General features: G+C 46.6%; 1 protein-coding gene across 1 annotated transcript in view; it reads right to left on the reverse strand.

The window, feature by feature from the left end:
* LOC134439260 (uncharacterized) overlaps positions 1-14,506 on the reverse strand; it is a 27,219-nt gene extending 12,713 nt beyond the window's left edge. The window contains exon 1 of the mRNA XM_063189157.1: positions 13,915-14,506. Within this exon, the coding sequence (XP_063045227.1) occupies positions 13,915-14,506 (592 nt within the window). The remainder of the gene's footprint in view (positions 1-13,914) is intronic.
* Positions 14,507-15,000: the final 494 nt, after the last annotated feature.

The raw sequence follows: 15,000 nt of genomic DNA on the forward strand, positions 1-15,000 counted from the left end.
ACAAGACTAGCCGTGCACCCCCAACCCAACATGTATAACGTGTACAAGCACTAAAAAAGGATTTTAGTGATGTATTACAAAGATTTTTGCCTGAGATATTAATGAAAACCTTAATGACTTTAAATGGGGACCAAAACATGTTTCAATTTGGTTTAGGTTTGGCCTAATTATAATGTTTCCAAGCAGAATTTTGGTCACAACCTCAACACAAACAACATTCTGCGCACGCACCCCCTATAATGTCTGCCGCACCCCCAGGGGGTGCCCGCACCCCAGGTTCAGAACCACTGTTCTTGACTACACAGCATGATTGCCTCTTGTAAGGTCTACCGTTACTAAGTGGTTAATATTGTATAGTACAGTGATGATCTAACATTACAGGCCTATCTGATTTTAAATGTCATCATACCTTGCTAAATAATGACCACAAGAAATATTTCAAAGGAAACGTTTCTGTTAGCGTCTGTCTGTATTCCACCTACTGTCTTCTGCATACAGTAAATAGATAAAAGCCTGGTTTGTCTTTCACAGTATGATACCACTACGACAACGTGTTTCCTCCAACTCAAAATGCCGTCAAACACTTCTGTTGCCTGCCTAGCCTAGTGGCGGCTGCCTTCTAAAAGTCACTGACAAACTTGTTTTGGAGCACGAGAAAGCCTCCGCGAACGGATTAATGTTCCACAGCAAATGAGCGCGATAGCAGATGTGCATTATTCCTCGCTATTTGTCATGCCACGTACAACCCCTTTGCCTAATATCTTTGATTTATTGAGTACATTATCTGTGCTCAGTGTACTCCCCATATTCCCCATCCTCTCTCTCTCTCTCTCTCTCTCTCTCTCCCTCCCTCCTTCTCTCCCTCTCTCCTCCTTACCCCCCCTTCTCCTTTCATCATCTTCAGCTCTGGCTCCCAGGCTACTGTGAGTTTCCCCCTCGATGCCATACGAGGGGTTCTGTTCCAAAATGCAATATATTTAATTTCAGAAAATATTTAAAATATTTCATTGTGTTTGTCAATAAACATATCATTCTTTTCTTGTTTGAATTTGGAATCAAAATAGCTAATATCCTTAATCCATTTCCAATAGGCATGAACGGCCATCCGGGTACTTTGCTCCTAAATGTGCGTTACGCCCCTTTATGGGTGAAAACAAACCGAATGTCTCATCAACTTGCATGCTACATCGGCTTGCCTAAATGAACCCAGTCCATGCTTCAGCCACGACTTTTTGGCTATGTTATTTGAACAGCCGGCAACACAACACGTTTTCGGCATGTTGCGCGTGAACAACGCTATTCTATAGGTCCGTATCTTTCGTTTATTAAACTCCAACATCACCAATTGACTTGCATGGGCTGTTTTCCCTCACAAATGGGCGTAACGCACAAGGAAAACATCACACCGTTCATGAGTATTGCCTTGATGCAGTGGTGTAGTCTACGTAGAATGCAGGTATACGCAATATACCCACTTCAAAATTTTAGGGATTTCAGTATACCGACTTAAAATTGGTTGATCCATTATTTAGAATAGCACAAATATATGCAGTATACGCCCCTAAAAAATGCTCAAATTTACTGTATACCCACTACAAAAAAGTAGACTACACCACTGCCTTGATGCTGTTTTAAAATTAGATGTTAAAATAAGAACAAGCAAGACTGCACTTAACCGCTTTCACACCTTAGGGCCAAAACATACCAAGGCGGAACGGAACGGTCGCAGGACGGACGCGGTCTTTCTGCTTAGTTTTGGCCGGCGTGCTTTTCTCTGCCTTGCACACTGACAGCATCGGCGTGCGCGGCCAGTCCTATTCAAAACCCTAGCCACAGCCAAAGCTAGCATGCTACTTTGCCATTCATTTGAATGAGACACCGCCGGTCGCCGGCGTGAAAAATACGCTCGAGTTCTATTTTCCAAATGCAGCGCGGCGCGGAGCCGGCTCCCGCGCCGCTGACGCCCGACTACCGCCGGTTGGTGTGTAAGGACAGATAGGTTTCAATGTATTTTCACTGACGCCGGTAAAAACCGTGGCCGTTCCGCGCCGCTTTACCGCCTTGGTGTGTCAGACCCCTTACTGTCACCAAAATTGTGATTGGGAAAATTGTAAAGTTTTTATCGGCTACCTAAGGCTCTCAGTAATGTCATAGCAATGTTCTTATGAAATAGTTGAGTCGTCTCACTAATGAGTGAACCAACGGGCCCATCTGCGCGAAGAGGCTGCAGGGCTTTTATTGCATCTTGGAAAAGAGTTCTTCACACAGTACCTCCTCTGTTCTGACTGAACTGCAAAATGGCTGAACAGGTGGATAGAACAGATATAACAATCCAGAGCTCCACTGGGGGGTCTTTGGAGGACTATAATACAGTTGGGGGTGGGTGGGGGGGGGGGGGGGGGGGGGGGGGGGGGGGGGTGATTACTGTGAACCCAAACTAAGGGACTTCCAGAGAGACTCATCCAAAACTTGTAACATCACCTCTGGGAGAGACATGGGGTCTTTGGATCCGCAGAGCAAGCCATCAGTATTTTGGTGGTGGGAAGGTGGGAACAGAACTTAATTAGGGGAGTCTTAAGAGAACTGTAATACAGTTGAGGGCAGGGCAGGGTGTGATCCCAAACAAACTGATGGTCTTCCAAAAGAGACTCATCCTCAATTTGTAACATCGCCCCTTGGGAGGAATGGAGGAGTCGTAACATCTGTGAAGTTAGCAGCATGGTGTGTTGGCGTCCTCACAAGGTGCCAGACAGCGCCATTTGCATGCATACGACAGGAGAGAGGATGCAGGAGAGAGGATGCAGGAGACAGGAGAGAGGATGCAGGAGACAGGAGACAGGAGAGAGGAGCGCCAGCAATCAGAACTGCTGAGGACTGCCCTTCAGTGGTGTACCAGTAGGAGCCATTTTGAATTAGTTGTTTATCTGTCATTATCTTTATATATCATTATTAAAAAATCTATTTTGGTATATTCTATAGCACATAGTCATACTCAATTGCAATTCAAGGTAAACTGTATACGCTGTGGTAATAACAACGCAGTCTCACCCCAAGTAGTCAATTTCTGACTACCTTGGACCAGACTGCAATTTTTGACGTCTTGGGTATTCCTTCCACGTCACATTTTGACTATGTGGCCTAACCCTAAACCTATTCCTAAACCTAACCTCAATGACGTTATGCTGCCACAAGGGGGCGCCTTTGAGGACATAGTCAAAATGTGAAGTGGAAGGAATACCCAAGACGTCAAAAATTGCAGTCTTGGGGTGTCAAAAATTGAGTAGTCAAAAATTGACTACTTGGGGTGAGACTGTGTAGGGTAATAATTATTTTAACTTTCATGTTTCTACCGCTCGCACGCATGGTCCGATGAGTTAAGGGCCGTACACACACGTCGCTGCTAGTTACTCGCTCAGCGAATTAACTCAATAGAATGTCAATGTGTTCCAGCGAGACTCGCAGGTGAGTAGGCGAGTACTGTACAAGCGATGCGATGTGGGCGGATCCCGAATTGAAAATATTTTATCTTCGAGCGAGGCGAGTAAGCGAGTAACCAATTGGAATGCAGAGTTCGGTACTTCTCGCCTGTACATTGGCAGTTAAAGCGGTGGGAACTTTCAGCGAACGTTCCTGAAAGAGAGGCGAGTAGGTGAGTAAGCGAGAAGCTAGTAAATAGCAGCGACGTGTGTGTACGGCCCTTTAGGCATATTTCTACGTTCAAGTAGGCCTACATGTTCATTAATCCCACACTTTGCTCAGGGATGATCGCACGCACCATTTACACACCCGATCTGTGCCTAAGAACACTTAATAGGCCGGGCCCTACCGTGGTGCATATGGTAGGGCACACGTTATGCGGCTGACTCGGGTTCGATTCCCGGCCCGGGTCCTTTGCCAACTTTTCCCCTTCTCTCTCTCTCCCAACTCGCTTCCTGTCACCATCTGCACTGTACTATCATGAATAAAGTCAAAAAGACCAAAAACATATCTTTAAAAAAAAAGAATGCTCGGTAAACGAGGGCCCAGAACATTATGTAGCTGTTGATATTCTCCAACCACCATGCAGGCTAGGCACTCGGTGTAGGTGTACTTTGACGCAAAAAGAAACTCATTATGTGCGAGTATTGATCGGGCTAATGAAAGAGCAAACGCACGCAGAGGTGGGGGTCACCCAATGCCACCCGTGACAGCTCTCAGACAAGGACATGAGTGTGTGTGTATGTGTGTGTGGACAGGGGGTGGGGTGGTTGTGCGTGTGTGTGTGTGTGTGTGTGTGTGTGTGTGTGTGTGTGTGTGTGTGTGTGTGTTTGTTTGTTTGTTTGTTTGTCTGTGTGTGTGTGTGTGTGTGTGTGTTTGTTTGTTTGTTTGTTTGTTTGTTTGTCTGTGTGTGTGTTTGTGAGGATGCATTTGTGTGTCTATATAGCTACAGTATATACGCGTGCGTGCGTGTCTGTGTGTTTGTGTGTGTGTGTGTGTGTGTGTGTGTGTGTGTGTGTGTGTGTGTGTGTGTGTGTGTGTGTGTGTGTGTGTGTGTGTGTGTGTGTGTGTGTGTGTGTGTGTGTGTGTGTGTGTGTGTGTGCATACGTGCATGCGTGCATGTCTGTGTGTACTTGCTTTTGCATTCTGGGACCAGGTACCAGTGTAGAAGCATTTGTGCTTGCATTTTCATTTGCATTTGTGGGTCTCTATACATTACCCATATTATACAGTACATGTGTGTGCGTGCGGTGCGTGTGTGTGCATGTGTGTGTGCTCGTGCTTGTGTGTTTGTGCTTGTGTGTCCATATGTGCAGCATTTGTGCTTGTATTTGCATCTGCAATTGTGTATCTATATACCCATATACAGTATATGCGCGCGTGCGTGCGTGCGTGCGTGCGTGCGTGCGTGCATGTGTGTGCGTGTTTGTGTGCGTGTGTCTTTGCCTTTGTCTGTGTCCGTCTGTACGTACGTGTGTATTTGTGTGTCCGTCCGTACGTGTGTATTTGTGTGTCCGTCCGTACGTGTGTATTTGTGTGTCCGTCCGTACGTGTGTATTTGTGTGTCCGTCCGTACGTGTGTATTTGTGTGTGGCCATGGTCTCAGTGGCATGAGAGGCAGTCTTGTCTTGTCTGAGAAAAGGGCCAATTAAGAATTCATGCGTGCCCCCTTCCTCTGTTCCATTGTCTGGCCCTTCACTCCATACTGTAGGTGTTCCTGTGGAGGCAGCATCGCCCATTGTGGAGGCAGCATCGCCCATTGTTCCTGTCTCCCACCCACTGGCTCTCCCACTCAATACACACGGTTGTTTGTCGGTCTGAAAGGTATGAATTTCCCTCTCTCTCTCTCTCTCTCTCTCTCTCTCTCTAGTCAGTGCTGCCTGTCAATGTCTGTTTTTTTTATAAACCTCTCTCACCACCTTCCCTGAAACTGCAATGGCAGATCAAGTGGACCAGAAAATTACATGGTGGTGGAATATATATCTAGCCATTATGGGGCGCAGGCACTTTGTAGGTCATCAGCCTCCGGGCCTACAAAGCACTATAGAAAGTTCAGGGAACTTTTTCAGGTACTTTTTGAGTTGTGAACTGTACAAATAGGCTACTGATAGCTTTAGCCAGACCCAGGACAAACATGTCATCTGAAAGCCCCCGCCCCCCCCCCACCTAATACATAAAATGTAATAGGAACCCCATATTGGACCATAAATATACACGGTATAATAAATATACAAATTGCACAATATGTGGCACAGCTTTTCAGTTGCGTGTCATACAGGTACTCATTTCACTTCTATTTTTTTAGCCTATATGGTTAAGACAGCAATCGGTAGATCTAAATACTTTGAACAAATAGGCTTCTTTTTAATTTCCTTCACAACAAGACAGACAGAATGTTGACACTGCAGTTGTAGGATTCTCATTTTAATTAGGCTAAACAAATAAAGAATTTAATTCACTTATCCATTATGAGATTTTAAACAAATAATTCAGGTATGCAAAATTGAAATGGTGAAGAGGAGTCAACATTAGAGAGGCTTTGTAAATGGGCACCATGTGCATTATATTTATTTGACGCATTTCATAAAGGCTTCACGGTAACCTTATGAGCATACAAAACTAATTTAATGTGGGACTTTCATTGGTTCCATTTCCCCTATCACACACTCTAAATGAGTAAAAATGCAAAACACCAAATGCATCAAATTTTCAGTGCCCAAAGACTTTGAGGAAATATGGGTGTGTGTGTGTGTGTGTGTGTGTGTGTGTGTGTGTGTGTGTGTGTGTGTGTGTGTGTGTGTGTGTGTGTGTGTGTGTGTGTGTGCGTGTGTGTGTGTGTGTGGGTGGGTGTGTGTGTGGTTGGGTGGGGGTGAGGTGTATGTAAATCAAGGCTGGCGGCATTCTCTGCAGCATGAATGAAGATATTCCCAGGAGCCGTGTGCAGGGTAGGGTTTGCATACATGGGATGGCAGTAAGAGGATTCTGGCAGGGTTTGCAAAGGGGGAATCTTGCCCTTTAGCACCCGAGAGCAAGTCACAGAGGGGCCTGAGGCTCTGGAAATGGGGATACTGGGGGGGTGGTACTATACCCTTGGGAGGGGGCTATAGGCAGGGTTGAACTGGCCATCTGGCATAGCGGGCATATCCCGGTGGACCCTGCACCCTCTTGGGCCCCAGGCCATCTGGCATAGCGGGCATTTCCCGGTGGGCCCTGCACCCTCTTGGGCCCCTATTTTCAGAAATGTTTAAAAAACAAAAATGTTTTAATTGTTTTAAACATTTCTGAAAATAGGGGCCCACGAGGGGGCAGGGCCGACCAGTGAGTCAATTCTACATTGCTAATTATGAGGGGCCCCTCTAAGCCAAAAGTGCCAGGGCCCTATTTCTCCTTCATGAGGGGGCCCTTTAAGCCAAAAGTGCCCGGGCCCTATTTCTCCCCCATGAGGGACCCCTTTAAGCCAAAAGTGCCCGGGCCCTATTTCTCCTTCATGAGGGGCCTCTTTAAGCCAAAAGTGCCCGGGCCCTATTTCTCCTTCATGAGGGGCCCCTTTAAGCCAAAAGTGCCCGGGCCCTATTTCTCCTTCATGAGGGGCCCCTCTAAGCCAAAAGTGCCAGGGCCCTATTTCTCCCCCTGTCCAGCCCTGGCCATCGTAGTAGTAGCATTCACATAACACATTACCAGCTGCAAGACCTCCCAGTCTCATAAAAGGTTTTATCTTATGGAAACTTGGAACTGAACTACCTTGGAACACCCAGATAGCGATTATGTGTGTAGTCTACATGAATACAAGTTAAACTGTTCTACAAAACTATCAATGGCAATTTGTAAGAACCAGTGCTGACACTGCCCATTCAGGTTTCCACTGTGACTACTAATGTGTCAATTGTCGTCTTGTCCCCCTGCAGCCTGTCTAAGTCATCTTACAATCTGTAAAGTAGGCCTAACGTACGATGCAAATCTACATGGTATTGCTTTAAGGCAGAGGGTATTCACAGCTACCGTAGCACCGCCGTTGGGAAAACTCACCAGCCAGCCTGATCTCCAAAAATTCCGTGCTCCTGGACACGGAATTGTTTTTTTTGAGAAAAAATATTTGAAATTAGAAAAATCCTGAGAAAACACAAGACTGTGGAAACAGAACTATGGGAGTATAGAGAGAGCACCTCTGTGTGACCACAGAAAATAATTTTGTGTCCAAAAGCACAGAATTTTGGCAAAATCCGTGCTCCTGGACACGGATTTCGTGTCCTTAACATCTGTGTCCAGGAGCACAGAATTTTTGGAGATCATGTTGCACCAGCGATGTGTGCTGGGGCACCCAAAGACCTAGGCAGTGAGAGGTTTCAAATTCCAACTGGAGTAAGCACCCGAATAGAATGGATGCAAGACGATCAGACACATATTAAATGTTTAAAGGAGCCTACTGCTAGTCTGAAGTTCTCTACTGAAACGCACCATCTGGGGCAACTAAAGACAAAAAAACTTTTGCTTTTTGCTTTGAGGAAGGTGGTATTCAGAGTGGGCACAGCATCAATGGGGAGATCCCCAGGAGAAGGTTCGGGGGCACCTAGTATAGATTGAGGCACCAGCGCAAGAGGATTCTGACAGGAGTTTAGTTTGCAAGCCGCCATTTGGCCCCCTTTGCCCTCCTTCCTTGCCTGGAGCAAGCCACATTAGGGCTGGGCAATATGACAATATATATCGTTATCGTGATATAAAAGTGTATATCGTGACCTTTCTCCTATATCGTTTATATCGTGATAGTAATTTTATCAATTTTATACAATTGAATATCATTTAATTACATTTCATGTTGTCACAATACACACTATAAGTTAATGTAACTGTAAAAATAAGAATAAAAAGATCAATTTTAAACAAAGGTTGTTTTGCGACATGAAAAAATAATGAGAAAATAAAGAGAATAAGTGAAAACGTATGTAATTTTGCTATATCGTGATTTATATCGTTATCGTGATATAAAGTAATGCATATCGTGATATCGTTTTATTTTCATGTCGCCCAGCCCTAAGCCACATACTGTAGAGGGGGAGCCTAGCCCTGAGAGCCTGGGCTGGACTGGCCATCAGGCATAGTGGGCATATCCTGGTGGGCCCAGCACCCTTGTGGGCCCCTATTTTCAGAAATGTAAATAAATATATATATATATCTGAAAATAGGGGCCCATGAGGGTGCAGGGCCCACCAGTGAGTCAGTTCTGGGTTCTGGGGCTAATTATGAGGGGGCCCCCTTTAAGCCAAAAGTGCCCAGGCCCTATTTCTCCCCCAGACCGGCCCTTCTGAGAGCCAAAATGAGTGATCTGTGTGAAAATAAAGTCAGAGATTCTTTAAGTATATAGAGATGTGCCATTGTAATAGGTTGCTATGGGCACCTAACATGACCAGGTTCCGGTCTGCCTAAAGGGGCGTGTCATAATACTCCTAGCATTGAATAGAACAGTCCTTAGGTCTGCCTAGGTCTGCCTAAAGGGGGATTTCCCCCCCAATAATAGAACCCGGAAACAATGGGCCAATGGAACCTCTCTCTCTCTACTCTCTCTGGTAAAGTGGTGCGTGTGATCACTACTCTGACTCTTCCCATGCCCTTTAGACTCGTCATCAAAACATGACACCATGCAAGCTAACCCATGAGGGCTTTACCATTGAAAAGCAGCTTACACGTCACACAGACAAAGGAGTGCGATTAGAAGTAAACCTGGCAACTCTTGCGAGTTTTTTTCTTATTCTTTTGCCTTGTCTGAGCAGTAAAAAAGATTAGGAGAGGATGAGGAGGGGAGGGGGGGGGTGGAGGGATAGAGAAAAAACGAGGGGGAGGAGGGATAAAGAGGGAGGTGGTCGGACGGAGAGATAGAAGGGATGGAGAAAAGAAGATGGGGGATGGAGGGATAGAGAGAAACAAGGGGGAAGGAGGGATAAGAGGGAGGTGGTCGGACGGAGAGATAGAAGGGATGGAGAAAAGAAGATGGGGGGATGGAGGGATAGAGAGAAACAGGGGGAGGAGGGATAAGAGGGAGGTGGTCGGACGGAGAGAAGATGGGGGGATGGAGGACGAATGGACGGATGGAAGGACGGACGGAAGGGGTGAAAGTGTCAGCAAAAGCCTGGGCTGTGTTGATGGGATTCCCAGGTGGCGTTTCATGTGGAAAGGGGATAGAGCTGTAAACACCACATTGATTTCAGCCCATCCCTCCAGGCCAGGGCTGGACTGGTCATCTGGCATACAGGGCGTTTTCTCGGTGGGGCCAACAGTCCTCAGAGGTCGACGCTGTCAATTTTTGCTGCTGCTGTTGTTATTGTTTTTGTCTTTTTTTCCCCTCAGAGACCTGCCCACAGTTTAGATGGGGCAGCCTGTTAGACAATCTGTAACATACATAACGGACTGACCATATCATAATATCGTATCATAACATACATAACGGACTGACCATATCATAATATCGTATCATAACATACATAACGGACTGACCATATCATAATATCGTATCATAACATACATAACGGACTGACCATATCATAATATCGTATCATAACATACATAATGGACTGACCATATCATAATATCGTAGAAAAACAAGGGGAGCTGTGTGAGGGACTGGTCTATGCCAAAAAGAAGGTAGAGAATGCGCGCACATATAGTACATACATAAAGTAACTGACCATAATACATAATTTGCACAAATAAATCAAGGGGAGCTGTGTGAGGGACTTCTATCATTTATTTCTATGCCAAAGAAATGCCCCGGCTGTTTTCTTGTCCCTGTCCATCCCTCCAGACGCCTTCCTCAGCAGCCGCCGCGGAGACTCAGGAGCCGCCCCCGCCCCACTCCCCAAACTGCAGTCACAACCAGGCAAGCAAACTAGGCTATTGCCAAGGGCCCCCAGCTGAACCTCAGGAACTGCTCAGGAACTGACTCAGGAACCGCTCAGGAACTGCTCAGGAACTCAGGGACTGCTCTCGCCATGCCCCCTACCCAAGCTGCAGTCACAACCAGGCAAGCAAACTAGGCGCCGGCCCTGACTTGTACTCATATGACAGCAACGACAACTTTGGGAGTGAGGCAAAAACTGCCTAAATTCAATGACCAAAAAGTAAGTTGAAATCTGTTATCAAAATCTCTCCTCAGTGGGCCCTCATCCAATACTGTGAAGAGGTAAAGAGGGGGGGTGATGGGGGCACACTTCTCTTTTTGCCCAGGGCCCCAAAGTACCTTAAAATGGCCCCAGCTGCAGTGACATCATCTTTCGGCCTGCTGACATCTGGGTTTTCAGTTCATTTCCACACACACACACAGACACACACACACACACAGACACACACACACAGACACACACAGACACACACACACACACACACACACACACACACACACACACACACACACACACACACACACACACACAAATGCACGCGTGCGCGCGCACACACACACACACACACACACAAATGCGCACACACACACACACCCACCAGGGGCTTGATGTGGAAGTGGTACTGGATCCTGTGGGAGGAGAGCTATTAGATTTGTTCATGCACACACACACACACATACATATGCACACACACACACATTTGCACGTACACATACAAACACAAACACACACACACATCTTAAATTATTTACCACGAGCCCCATTGATTAATCAATTTTTCGCTGAGCCACTTGACAGTCTGCACAACTCACCACCATATTCCCATTTAGTGTCATTAAGAATACAATGGGGGATATTGGAACGGCTTGTCATTAGGAACACAATCAGGATTGGTAATAATATTAGAAATGGACTACACTCCATCATCCGCGCTGCTTATTTATTTTAACTACATTTGACTGCACGACTATGAATACAAAATAGAACCTTTTTACTACATAATGTGACTAGCTGTGCATTTTCAGCATAATAAATCCGTCTTATTAATCAAGCAAATAGTGCCCCCCCCCACATTTGGGCTTGCATGCCCACGGGGACCCCGGTTCGAGTCCGGCCGGGGTCATTTCCTGCTCGCTTCCTGTCTTCATCTCACACTGTCCTGTCAAATAAAAGCATAAAAGCCCCTAAAAAACACTTTAAAAAATCAAGCAAACAGAAGCACTGCAGGAGAATGTTTTTCTTTTTTTTTTCTATTGTGCTCGTGTTGTTTTCAAGCTAGCATTTTAAAGGAGTAGCCTACTGGACATGATCAGTGACAACCACGTTAGACAGCATTCATCTTAACTCGCTATCAAGTGTCACACGGACACCTAAATTAAAGAAATACATCACCTCGCAATGGCGTCTTGAGTTTTCTCTAACGTTGAAGGCTTACTAAACAAAATAGCGAGATTAAAAGCACGAAACCCCTCCAACCCCACCCCCCGCCCACCGCTTGCAATAAAGCCTTTTCAATCCCATCCCAGCTCCATGCAGTTCATTAGATCCAATATTTCATTCATCCATCTCAATAAAATATTTTTAGCTGGTGGCCTGTCCATAGATTCAATGAAAGGGGAAAAAAACAACCAATGGGCAGCGGCATGCAGCTATGCTATGCTATGCTACGCTATGCAACAACAGACTTTTCCTATTAGCGAGAGTGGAAAGAGGCCTGTCATAAGTTATACATCACTCCCTCCCCAGGCAACACGGACTGGCAGGTGCCCTCCTCCTGTTCAATTAGATCAATTGTGGAGGATCATCTTGAGAAATTAGCATTGATTAACACACACGCACACACACGCGCACACACGCACATACACACGCGCACACACACGCACACACACGCACACACGCACACACACACACGTAGCTCATTTCGCATGCACATTTCTTCCCATTATGCTGATGTGAATGCAGTGTCTTCTTCCTCCTCTTACACACACACCAGCTTTGGGGCGTCTTCAGGAAAGACGCAGGAAGAAGAAAAAAACAGGGATTTTCACCGTGAGAGTTTAAATGGTGAAATAATTACTGAGAGTTAATGCGCTCTGTTATCTCTGGCAGGCTGAATGCTTGGGTGGAAGCTATTAAGTTTTCTTAGGAGTTCAATTAAATAGCAAAAAAAATGGTGGCTATCTTTAAATGATGTGAGGGAGGCCTAGAAACCCATTCCCCGTGGGAGTCATTGTACACTGCCCTCATGGACAGCATAATTAGCTTCTGAATATGCTATCTTTTCTGATAGCTAAAAAGAAAAAAAAACCTTGCGTAACTGGTCTACCAACGTAGGAACACGTTATCCATCTAGGATAGAGTAACCCATTCGTACAGTAGCCTATTCTCCCAAATTTCATTTGCCGAATCACTTAACTCTATAATTTCATTAACCGCCAGATTACAATTAATTAATTTGAATTGTAATTCGTAATACCCTTTTTTCTTACAAAGTCCATACAACACACGCATACATAACGTTAATGTGCTTCAGGGTGGGCCATCATAAATAATCACTCGCGCCATTCCCCACGTCCTTTCCCCGGCTGTTGATAAATAATATTTACATGTTTTTCCGAAGTGCTAATTGGTTTCTAGCGCTTTAATTCTTGCTTTGACTTTCAACAGGTCGGGCCATTAGCGCAGCCAGGCAGCCATGGATGCTACGCTAGCCATTAGTCTAGCACAGGCATCAGTCAGCCGAGTGCAGTGGGGCGTAAACGCTGGGAGGTCCTCTGCAAGTGGCTTATGAATTCAACACACCTCCCCTCCCACTGCACGCGCGCGCGGCTCACATACAAATAGCATGGTGCCTTTGAAGAACAGCACGGTGGTGGCCAGTGGGGATATGGAGAGGTGTGAGATAGAGGATGGAGGTGTGTGTGTGTGTGTGTGTGTGTGTGTGTGTGTGTGTGTGTGTGTGTGTGTGTGTGTGTGTGTGTGTGTGTGTGTGTGTGTGTGTGTGTGTGTGTGTGGAGGGGGGTGCTACATATGAAGAGTTCAGATGCAAAACCCCCTAAGTGCCTTTTCAGAAAATAATGTTAATTCATTTTTATTTAATACAAAGCTATCAAAATTGCTTAGTTTTTCATTTTATTTATGTAATATAACTATTTATATGTATTATCAAGGACATGAATGTAAACCAAACCAACAACGGGGTTCTCTAAAAATATTGAAGTGCAGGTCTTCAGAAATGGAGTTAGGGGGTTTTGCTTCTGAACTCTTCATATGTATATATGTATATATAAGGGGAGAGGTGTGGGATAGAGGATGGAGGTGCCAGGTGTAGGGGGAGTGGTGTGGGATGGAGGATGGAGGTGCCGGGTGTAGGGGGAGTGGTGTGGGATAGAGGATGGAGGTGCCGGGTGTAGGGGGAGTGGTGTGGGATAGAGGATGGAGGTGTAGGGGGAGAGGTGTGGGATAGAGGATGGAGGTGTAGGGGGAGTGGTGTGGGATGGAGGATGGAGGTGTAGGGGGAGTGGTGTGGGATAGAGGATGGAGGTGCCGTGTGTTCTGAAGGAAGGGGGGGTGTAGTGGGATAGAGGATGGAGGTGCCGGGTGTAGGGGGAGAGGTGTGGGATAGAGGATGGAGGTGCCAGGTGTAGGGGGAGAGGTGTGGGATGGAGGATGGAGGTGCCGTGTGTAGGGGGAGAGGTGTGGGATAGAGGATGGAGGTGCCGGGTGTAGGGGGAGAGGTGTGGGATAGAGAATGGAGGTGCCGGGTGTAGGGGGAGAGGTGTGGGATAGAGGATGGAGGTGCCGGGTGTAGGGGGAGTGGTGTGGGATAGAGGATGGAGGTGTAGGGGGAGAGGTGTGGGATAGAGGATGGAGGTGCCAGGTGTAGGGGGAGAGGTGTGGGATAGAGAATGGAGGTTTAGGGGGAGTGGTGTGGGATAGAGGATGGAGGTGTCGGGTGTAGGGGGAGAGGTGTGGGGTGTGGGATAGAGGATGGAGGTGCCGGGTGTAGGGGGAGTGGTGTGGGGTGTGGGATGGAGGATGGAGGTGTAGGGTGTAGGGGGAGTGGTGTGGGATAGAGGATGGAGGTGCCTGGTGTTCTGAAGGAAGGGGGAAGAGTGGTGATGGGAGCAAGGCCGCATTAAGGCACAGGATAAATATGGCTTCAGCCTAGGGCCCCACACCTGCCAGGGGGGCCCCCACAGGCTAGATATGGCTTCAGCCTAGGGCCCCACACCCACCAGTGGGCCCCAATTTGGCCAAAGAGGGGAAAAAAGCAATAATTGCATTTTGACAAGATGTGGAGAAATTTGCCTCTCATACCATGTGAAATTTTAGAATCTTGAGAGTGTGAGAGAGAGAGAGAGAGAGAGAGAGAGAGAGAGAGAGAGAGAGAGAGAGAGAGAGAGAGAAAGGAAGAGAGAGAGAGAGAGAGAGAGAGAGTGTTTGTGTGTGTGTGTGTGTGTGTGTGTGTGTGTGTGTGTGTGTGTGTGTGTGTGTGTGTGTGTGCGTGTGTGTGTGTGTGTGTGTGTGTGTGTGTGTGTGGAGGGGGGGTGCTACATATGTGTTTGGCAGAGAGGAGACTGCTGTGTGCTGTGAGGATATGTGGTGGGGTGCTGTGTGCTGTGAGGATATG

The sequence above is a fragment of the Engraulis encrasicolus genome, chromosome 22 (genome assembly GCF_034702125.1).
Source record: "Engraulis encrasicolus isolate BLACKSEA-1 chromosome 22, IST_EnEncr_1.0, whole genome shotgun sequence".
In the NCBI taxonomy this organism is placed as follows: domain Eukaryota; kingdom Metazoa; phylum Chordata; class Actinopteri; order Clupeiformes; family Engraulidae; genus Engraulis; species Engraulis encrasicolus.